The sequence below is a fragment of the Trachymyrmex septentrionalis genome, unplaced genomic scaffold (assembly GCF_001594115.1).
Source record: "Trachymyrmex septentrionalis isolate Tsep2-gDNA-1 unplaced genomic scaffold, Tsep1.0 scaffold160, whole genome shotgun sequence".
In the NCBI taxonomy this organism is placed as follows: domain Eukaryota; kingdom Metazoa; phylum Arthropoda; class Insecta; order Hymenoptera; family Formicidae; genus Trachymyrmex; species Trachymyrmex septentrionalis.
Window position 1 is genome coordinate 247,173 of NW_017304759.1, and position 11,193 is coordinate 258,365.

General features: G+C 33.1%; 1 protein-coding gene across 4 annotated transcripts in view; it reads left to right on the forward strand.

The window, feature by feature from the left end:
* The first annotated feature begins 4,127 nt into the window (after positions 1-4,127).
* The window catches only part of LOC108746202, a 27,617-nt gene continuing 20,551 nt past the window's right edge, over positions 4,128-11,193 (forward strand). For 3 of the 4 annotated variants that reach the window (XM_018482821.1, XM_018482824.1, XM_018482820.1), the window contains exon 1: positions 4,128-4,232. Coding sequence is in view for 1 of the 4 variants with exons in the window: in XM_018482820.1 (XP_018338322.1) it covers positions 4,223-4,232 (10 nt within the window). In the remaining 3 variants the exon portion in view is untranslated. Of the gene's footprint in view, positions 4,233-9,929; positions 9,992-11,193 lie in introns of all 4 variants that reach the window. The other variant, XM_018482822.1, reaches the window with a different exon arrangement.

Below are 11,193 nucleotides of genomic sequence, written 5' to 3' on the forward strand. Positions count from 1 at the left end.
TCAAGGTGCTTTTTCATGAGCGTCAGTTGACACGTGTCAAGGTGTCTTTTCATGCAGACGCTTGACGCTTATTTCCGGCGTAAAAATAAGTCACGTAATAGAAATTGACGAATATTAGGGCGCGTTTATACTATCAGGATGCGATTACATGGAGCGCGGTTCGCGGTATGTGGTACAGTAATTAATAGTAACTAACTAGGCAACTAGGAAACCGCGTACCACATACCGCCTATTTCTTTCACTGATATTACATGGAGCATGGTTTGCGCGCGGTTTGCGGTATGGACTAGTGACAAACTCACATTAGTATTTTTTTAAATATATTAACTTATTTTTATGAATACTTTATTGATACTCTTATTTTATTAACAGATTTATTTAATAATTGCATTTAAATCAATTAATCCCATTAAAAAGTGCATAGCAGTGTTTAGTAATATGAGTTTGTTACTAGCACGTGCCGCAAACTGCGCGCAAACCGCGCTCCATGTAACATCAGCGAAAGAAATAGACGATACGCGGTTTCCTAGTTACCTAGTTAGTTACTATTAATTACTGTATTGCGCACCGCGTATCGCGTACCGTGCTCCATGTAATCGCATTCCCATGGTTCTTGCACATCAGTACGATGCGCGACATACGATACGCGACGCGTGACATCCAGGTTGCCTTCACTCGAGTGCACTATGTATCATTTTATCCTTGTTATTCACCAAATGTTAAACGAGGATAAATAATACATGGGTGTACCCGGATAAATTTCCGAACACAGTTCAATAAGCATATATATAATTTTTCCAAGTATCGCGCGACGTTGTAGCAAAAGTTAGATGAAGTTGAACATTTCTCGTACGCGACAAGCAAATGAGTTGAGCTGCGCAAAAAGCAGAATTAATTGAAAAATGTGATCTTGGTATCAATTATGAAACTTTATTCAAGATGGAAAGTGAAAAACGAAAATTCTCCATTAATTTCAATGGTAAAAATTTTCACTTTTCACTTTTGATCCTAGGGATAAAGTTTCATGAATAGGTGCATCCAGAAGCACGATTGCTAACTGAGCGCTCAGTGAGCTCTTGCATTTAATTGACATATTCCATTAGATCTAAAAATGTAGACCAAACAAATAAAAGAGCTCATTGAGCTCTCAGTGAACAATCGTGCTTCTGGATGTATCCATTGATACCTTCTTATATATTTTCTTATAACCTTAATACGCAACAAAACATCTTACAACCTCTACTGGAAAAATTACATATATGCTTATTAGACTGTGTTTGGAAATTTATCCATGGTGCACCATGTATTATTTATCCTCGTTTAACATTTGATGAACAACAAGGATAAAATAATACATAATGCACTCGAGTGAAGGCAACCTGGATGTCGCGTATCACGTGTCGCGCTTCGCGCTGGTGTGCAAGAACCATTAGGCTTCTCTCTGATATGATGCTGCATATTGACTGCGTTCAGAAAAACACAACAGTTTTGCAATCGTTTTATGATTCTTTGCTGAGATAGGACGATTCCTCTTGATCTAAAAACATAACTCAATCAGCGCGAAGAAAACTTCCAACAATTACAAAATAAACATTTTGCTGTACGCAGCCATTATTATGACAACATGATAGTAACAGTATGAATTTTGATGATGACGATTTTGAAGTTGTCGGTAAATTGCTACTCAATGTTATCATATCGTGAAGGCACCAAGTTGCCAACAAATGAGGACTTACAATCAGTTGGTACAATTCTAGTAGCAACACATACTTAGCAATGTATACTTAGTAAACAACATGCCAGCAACAAGACACGTTGCTATCTGAGTTTATAATAAAAACCAAAGAAAAACAGTGATTCATCCTAAACAAGAAAGGAAATCATTCTAAAACATTAGATCAAATAATGATAAGAAAACAATGAAGAACCATTCCATATTAATTGCAGATTGAGAAAATCTTATTAAACACATATTAATCATAGCTCGAACGAAACAATACCTTACTGAAAAAAATCATATTACAACGTTACATGATAAAATCATGTAATTAAAACATGTAAATCACGTAATGAATTTCAAATCAGTAGATTTTTTAAAAATAATGTAATTTGAAAAGTCACATAATATTAGAAATAATTGTATCCATCATGTGATTTTATAGTTATCAAATTTTGAAGAATTGAATGATAGAAATAAAAAAAAGAACATATCATCATGTGACTTTTCAAATCATATAATTTAAAAAAATCGCTAATTTCGAACAATCCGTTACATAATTTAATTACATATTTTAATTATATAATTTCATCGTGCAACTGTGGGTGTGGTTAAGTTGCTACTACAGCCGGTATTCATTACAGAACAGTGTATACAGTAATGCAACTCTCTGTCGGCACATTTGATGTGTTGGCCAAAATGAAGTGCGCATGCGTGAAATAAGTAAGTTATATAGCATTGTCATCGTCACCACTTAAACTTCTTTCTCTTTTCATCCTTTTTTCACTCTGTCAAAATTCCTCGCAAAACTCACTAGATTTATTCGCATCGCAATTCATTGAAGTGAGTAAGTGCTATTGTAGGAACATATTAGAGCATATTAGAGCATGCGACGCGAATAAACCTAATATTGTGATGAAATAATTTAAATTTTACGAAAATTAATAAAAATAAATTGTAAATATATTAAAAAATAAAGAAAAAATATAGAAAAATTAGGAAAAATATTAAATTAACTTAAAAATGTTTATTTGTATAAAGAAATATTATATAATTATATATCTATGGAAATGTTATGAGAAAGCTAAAGAAATTTATATATGGCCAAAAAATAAGTTTAAAATACAATAAATAAAAAGAAATCCTTTTTACTCAATTTTCTATGTTTCTTTTTATTTACTTTTTCATTTTATCACTTTTTCACAAAAATTAGACCAATCTCTCGAGATTTCTCATACAACATTTCACCAAATAGACAATATACGTAATACTTCCCTCTAAATTTTTACTCTGAATCATGTATGCTTGAAAGACAAATATTTAAATAAAACATTGAAACGCTTATTTAAATAGAGAGAGAAAGAGAAAGAACAATAAAAAAAGGAAGAAAAGAGACGGAGCAACTTACTTATTTTATGCATGTGCTCCATTTTGGCCAACATAGAATCAGGAGAGTTACGCTACTACAGTATACATTGTGTTAGAGAGTGAGTGTTTGCTGCTATTGATGTATTGTTCCAGATCTAAAATGCTGATTGGATAATCTAAAAGAATACACCAATAATAACGAGCGCTCATTCAACTGTTGAGTACTAAACGCAGCCATTCACAACCATCTTAAGTACGGTTTTAAAAAATGACGAATCAATCAGAGGGCTGCATTAGAGTTTTAAAACAATAAATGCATCCAAAAGCACGACCGCTCACTGAGCGCTCAATGAGTTCTTATACCCGTTTGGTCTATATTTTTAGATCTAATGGAATATGCCAATCAGATGCAAGAATTCATTGAGCGCTCAATGAGTGGTCGTGCTTCTGGATGCACCCATTACTTAAGGTGGTCTTGAAATAAGAATCTACTGTGAATATCGGTTCACAAATGCTTCAAAGCGTTTAGATAATCAATCGGAAGAAAGAATTTTATTACTTAACCAACAAAAAATGCTTCAAAACATTTGTAGCGATATCTCGACCGCACTCTGTGAGACATAATTTTTTTCAGTAGGATAATATTAGATCTGTTTTTTATTGCTGCACTCTAAATCGGTGCAATAAGTTAAAGTAAAACAAATATATATTTGTTTTACTTCAACTTATTGCAGTGTGTGTACCAGTTCAGAAAATGCAGCAATAAAAACAGATTTATTTACTTTTGATTAATTCTTTTAATATTTACATTTGTGACCAACATCTCACTTATTATATAAATTGTATTAGTAATGTTTCGTTCAAGTTATGATTAACATGTATTTAATAAGATTTTATAAGCTCCACTCATATGGTTAGTATACCTCGCGTTTTGGAACAGCATAAAGTTCTGTTTACTCGGAGTTGAATTTTGGAACGCATACGAGACCTCTACTTAATACACAGTATTGCAAAAACTCCCTAGTATCTCGTCGGTGTCGTAACTAAAAGTAAACGTAGGTCGTAGACATAATTTAACGTATATTGCGTCAAATTTTATAATCACAGTAATTACTTTTTAAAGAGTAAGAGTTCCATATGGTTAACGGTAAGTGATATATTATATTATATATTTATTTTTAAGTATTTAATACTTTGAACATGAATTGTGAATGTGTAATAAAATAGTTTTGAAATGCTTAAGAAACATAACCTCATTAATTTATATGGTAATTATCTGGAATTGTGTCTTGTTCACCGATTTTGAAATTAGGCTTATTCGACGCGTTTTTACATGAAAGAATCTGGCAAAAAAAAGTGTTCTACCTGAGATATTAAGCGTTAAAGTTCACGACTATTTAGATTAGGAAATCTATCACAGAGACAAAATAAGGTCTATAATTGTACTGTTTCACTGGGTTTCGACTTTCTACGCGAAGCGACTCATCCCCAACTCTCATTCCCCTTTTCTCTGCAAAGAGGCGCACGACTTCTATAATTGTACTGTTATTGTTGAGGTTAGAAAATCTGTCATATAGACAGTAGGGTGTAGACTAGTGCTTATTGGTTCAGGGCTACGCCGTCCCGAACAAAAAAAAAAAAGAATAAGTTGCAGCGTAGACAGTGTTCGCTTGGAATATTTCTAACCCATGAAGATAGTGGGGTATGAGAACAGTCTTTTTAGAGCGTATTTTTACTGTGTAGGCTGCAACTTCTAGGCAGTTAGGCCCCAAGCGGATAGGATGTTTATTTTTGTTTGGAGCAGCGTAGCCGCTCCGAACCAATAAGCACTAGTCTATACATTCCACTGTCTACATGACAGATTTTTTAATTTCAACAATTATAGAAGTCGTACACCCCTTTGCAGGGGGGAGGAGGAATGAGAGTCAGGGGTGACAGTCGCTTCATGTAGAAAGTCGAAACCCATGTGAAACAGTATAGTCGTGAACTTTAACGCTTAATATCTCGGTTCGTAGAGCAGACCGACATTTCTTTTGCCAGATCTTTCGTTTCATGCAAAAATACGTCGAATAAACTTAATTTCATCAAAATCAGTGAACAAGACACAATTCTAGACAATTACTATTTATACAATCTTTTATATGTGAGGGGGTCAGAAATGTCTAGTTATCTAAAAGCATATCAAGGCATATTCAAGAGCTTCTTTTTTATGGTGCACAAACACCTATAAAAACATAAATTTAAAACGTAAAATGCAAGCAAATGAACATTTTTATTTATATTAATGCTTTACGTTCTCAAGTATGATTAATTACTTAAATTTGTTTAAATCCTATTGCTTTCTTACGTTTTTAAAATATGCCCCACTAATCTAAATATTTGTGTATAACTGATTATTTGAAAAACGATAATGCTGTTTTCGGTTTATCGATCATGTAACTTTTCCCTAAAGCGCGAGCGGAAACATGAAATTTATATATATATATATGTATATATGTGTATACAAACATATACATACATAAAAATGTATACTTTTAACGTTTCTGCTCTAGAAAAAAAGTTATATGCTCATGTAGCATAGAATTTTCAATGTTTTTCAATGTTCTGTGCTATGCTTGGGATAATTGATGTCCAGTCCCCAGATTGTCCCCAGCTGGATTCAGATTTCCACCCGAGTGTTACCCAGGTATCACATCATCTTAATTGTTTATCGAAGTTGTTGAGTTGTTTACCTTAATTGTGTACCGAATATTAAATAAGGATAACATGATACCCAGAGAGCACCTGGGTTGGAATCCAGACACGTTCCAGGGAATCGATTGTATATCTTGAAATGAAGTGAAAATTACAAATTGCAAATGAGCAAATTCACTTATAGGTATTACCAATTAAATGATGAATATTTGAATGAAATATAATTATGAATATTTGAGTCTGGTCACTTTTGTAATTTTCACCTCATTTCAAGTTATATAATCAACTCCTAGGATATCGATCATGCATTTTCCTTAGAGCGAAAATATAAAAAACGAAAATTTTTATATGCTACTCATTTGCCAGAACATAACTGAAAAATTGCTATTTTTTTAATTGTTTACATAAATAGAACAACCTTTTAAAGATCTTTATCCTGATAAATCGGCATAACTAAGTTAAAACTTATCACAAGAAAGCAATTATGTCAATATATCGCATTTATTTCAATATATTGCATTATCGCATTTTGTCAATTGCTTTGCTTTAACAGTTATTAAAATGATACAGAATCGAAGTATACAAGATGAAACCAAGAAATATATCTTGTGTGACGCGATAAACATTTCAAATATCAGTTGAATACTGCAAGATTATGGCAAATATAAAAAAGTATGCCAAATGGACAATTTTCTTTAATAATTTCATTAACATTTCCAATGTGTTAAAAATTAATATAAGATAATATAATAAACGCTCGTATAATTATTATATATACGAGTATATATGATAAGTAAGGTTGGGTAGTACTAAGTTAAAAAGATGAAAGTTAAGTTAAAAAGTTAAAAGTTAATCAATTTTAATTTAACTTCGTTACATTTTAGACTCTTAACTTTTTAACTTTATTTAGTTACTTTTTATATTCATAATTATTAATTTTTTATTTAATTCTTTGAAGTTAAATCTTAGATATAATATGCGGTAATAGCGATAACTTAAAATAAGGTAAAAATTGTAAAAGTGAGCAAATTTACTAGGTGTTGATCAATGAAATTATAAATATTGTAATGAATTTGCTCACTTTTGTAATTTTCACTTCATTTCAAATTACACAATCGATCTCCAGATTTAAATTTGTCAGAAACCGTGTATTTCGATGTATCTAGTTTCTGATAAGTTGAAATCTACTTTTTTTTTACTATCGCTACTCCTTCGTATTGTGTCTGAAGCTTTAGCTTTAGCACAGGTCAGTATTCATAGTAGAATCTTATATACTGTAAACAGTATATGTAAACCAAACATATAAATAAAATATAAAGTATTTTCTAAATGAAGTATATATTTGTCGTTTCCCTTATTTGTAAGACTGAAATCCTGGAATCATGAATTTAAAAAATAAAAAAAACAAATTTAATTTTTAACTTTTGAATTATTTTTTTTAACTTAACTTTTAATTCAATTAATTTCATTATAAATTAACTTATATCTTAATTAAGTTAAATTTTCAAGGTTAACTTTAACTTATTGTTAGTTAAAAAAAAAATTAACTTACCCAACTCTGATAACATTAATAAAATTATATACGAGAATCATTTGAAAAGTTTTGAGCCTCAACATGAAAATGGTATTATTCGTCGAAACCATTTTGGACGTTCAGTTGTTATTTAACAGTCATTTCTGATATCAGGTGATGTCAATGTTTTTGTTTGATGAAAATCTCTAATAGTAATAATCTTCATGTTGAAGCTCAAAACTTTCAAACGGCCCTCGTATATATTGTATAATTATAGTCCCATTAAATTTTCCAAACAAAATTATATATTATATAATTATGATTGTATAATATATATTGTAATTATTATTATTATTATTATTATTATTAGGCGTTAGGAACTCGAAAGCTCATTGCCGCAAATACCAAATCCCGCCACTGTTCCCGTCCCTGAGCAAGATCCCTCCATTTGTGACCCTCGTACCCCATTTCGTTAAGGTCCATTCTAATATTATCCTCCCATCTACGTCTTGGTCTACCCAATGGTCTTTTCCCATCCGGTTTACCAATTAGTACTTTATATGCAATATATATTGTAATATATATCTATATCAATATATATTATAGTTGTACAATTACCTATGTTATATATATCTATGTTACATATAATTTTATTATGTATTATATATTATAGTTAGTTTTTTTTTATTATGTCATCTTATATTAATTTTTAACACATTAAAAATGTTAATAAATTTGTTAAACAAAATTGTCCATTTGGCTTAATTTTTATATTTACCATAATCTTGCAGTATTAAACTAATATTTTAAGTGTTTTCCGCGTCACACAAGATATATTTTTTGATTTCACACAAGATATATTTCTTAGTTTCATTTTAGGTGCGTTCAGGGAGTCGCTATCAAGCTATTCGCGGAGTTACAGATAGCACAATAACGTCAATAGGTAGCATTTTACGTCATAATACTATTAATGCTATTTTTTCCAAGATAGTGTATTAGTAGCGTTTGGATGCTCCGTGAACAACTCTAGCGTAGCGTTGGTAGTGTTTAACAATCGTCGAGGTTAAATTAATGTTCGAGGGGTGTTGATGAATATCCGCCTTGAGTCACACAAACGTGCGTTATGTGTCGCATTTCATTGATAGACCGCGGTCAGATCCCGTTCACGCAGTGCTTATCGGTGTGGTTTCTTGTAAGCAGTGTGACCAAAACAACACTTGACTTTTAGTTCAATTCTTTATTTACTTCCCGAATAGCGACTTGATTCAATATGCTTCGTTAAACGATACTTGTATCCACGACTAGCCGTACAGAAGTTGGCGGTAGCATACACAGTTCAGTAATTAATGGCGAACAAGACGCACAGAGAATGTACGAGTAAAAGATGCGCAATAATACAAGAAGAACACGCGTAGTGATACAAAGAACACATCGCGCGCATACAACATCCAGCTTGTCGATAACGCAGAAATTGATAAATTGTAACGGAGCTCGATAACAAGATAGGAAATTTTTATCCCTAACAAACCACCCGCCTTGAAGAGACTGTCCTTCAATTAATTTCGTTTATTTATTACTAGCGACCAAAACTGGGGTTACAAGAAACTTGACGTAACGATTGATGTGGCAAATGAAAGTAAATTAAATTATGAATCAAATGAATATGTGAAAATTGTCGCGACTAATCCACTTATGCTTAGTCTATTTATTAAATATAAAATTCAACAAATAATTGTAATAATAAGAATGACGCAACTAAAATTAAAACTAAACGAAGCATACATGAATAATGCAATGACAAATTTACAAAAATAGTATAGCTAATTTTAACAGAGGTCTAACTTTTCGCTGTTTTAATTGTGACCGAGCGTGCCACACCGTCGGATCCTAGTTGTATATTTTCAACTCTACCAGTTAACCATTGGAAAGAAACTAAACCTTGTTGTTTGATCAAGACTAGCTGGTCGGGTTGAAGTTGTTGACCCTTAGATGTTTTCCATTTGTGTCTCTCCTACAAGGAGTTGAGGTACTCCACCTTTGCCAGAAATGTTAGCGTTTTTTCTCGATCAATTACCAGCGTGTCCGTGTTTACATCAGTTAAATCCTGGTCGGGAAAGCCATTTAGCGGTAAACCGATCAGAAAATGCCCTAAGCACAGAAAAGCCAAATCGTTAGCGTCTGAACTAAGAGGAACGAGAGGTCTCGAGTTTAGAATTGCCTCAATTTCGCAGAGAATTGTTTGCAGTTCTTCAACAGTAAAATTTGTCGTGCCTATAATACGAGTGAAATGAAAGCCGATTTGACGGCCTCCTAGAGGCCGCCAAAATGGGGGGCATTCGTTGGAATAAATGTCCTCGTGGTATGTTGATCGCGTAAGAAATTATTTATAAAATGCGTTTGATCGGTTCTAAGAAAGTCGTAAAATTCCTTAATTTGTTTTTGCGCTCCGACAAATGTAGTTGTGTTTTCGGAGTATATACATTGGGGCCTATCACGACGCGAGATAAATCTCTTTAAAATCGCGATAATCGCTGATAAAATCACTGATGAGTTTTAAGTGTCACCTTCGTGGCAAAACATAAACGGCTACATAAGCCTTACGAGTTTGTGAATTATGATATTTACTATCTTGTACAGACAAAAGACCGGCGTAATCGACGCCACAGTGAGAGAATGGACGAGAAATGTTAACTCTAGACGTAAGTAACAGGCCCATCACTGCTTTAAAAAAAATTGGCTTAGCTTAAAACTAATTATGCAATTCTTAATTATTTTGCGAGTGGTTGAACGCAATGAAAGTGGCCAAAATCGTTGCCTGACAGTGGCCATAGTGGTCTGTACGCTAGAGTGCATGTTGCGCAAGTGCTCGAATTCAATTATTTGTTTAATTAAAATATGGTTTCGCGGCAAAAGTATTTGATGACGCGCGTTGAACGACAAGACCGAATTCTTCAGCCTTCCGCCGAATCTAATCAATTTGTTGTCACCCATGAAAGGAGATAATGAAAGTAGATTGCTAGAGCAACTAATGTTTATTCGTTTGCTTAGGACAGCGTATTCATTTAAAAAGGTTTGAGTTTGGACGGCTCTGCATATGACGCGTAAAAAATTTTAAATTTCTTCAGAAGATATCATAATAATTAATGGCCTTGAACATGGAAGATTTGAAAGTTGAAGGCAATAGGCTAGGATTCGACAAGCCTTGTTTAGATTAGAAAATTTATTGAGTAAATCATTAATAACGCTGCAATCAATTAGCGTAACGATAGCGGAGACTCGCTTCTGTTCGGGAATTTCATCTTGATTAATAGTAAAATTGCCGCTTGGCTAGTTATTCGCAGACATTATTAAGAATGAAGGGCCATGCCACCATAAAGAAGAGCTTATCAATTTATTAGGGAGCAATCCTCGGGAAAATATGTCCGCCGGATTATCGCAAGAGGCTACATGACGCCAGTTACTCGGGTCGGGTAGATGTTAGATTTTTCCAACGCGATTCGCCACAAATACAGACCATTTGTGCGACGTTGAAACTATCCAGCTTAATGTTATAGTGGAATCTGACCACAAAAAATTTTAATGTTTGTGTTAAATCAAGCAAGATTTGAGCTTGTCGATCAACTGTGCTAACAAAAACGCGGCAGACAATTCTAAGCGCGGCAAAGACACAGTTTTAAGTGGAGCCACTCGGGACTTAGAACAGATTAAATTTGATTGGTAATCTTAGGAACCGAACTTAGTACGAAGGTAAATACATGCGCAAATAGGCTAGCTTCGCAAAAGCTATGAATTTGAATCATATCAGGATTTGCTAAAATTCCTACACAACGAGGAATTCGCAGCTGACTCAAGATCGACAGCTGGAGCTTGAATTGAAGGTAGCTTGTGTGGATATTTTATG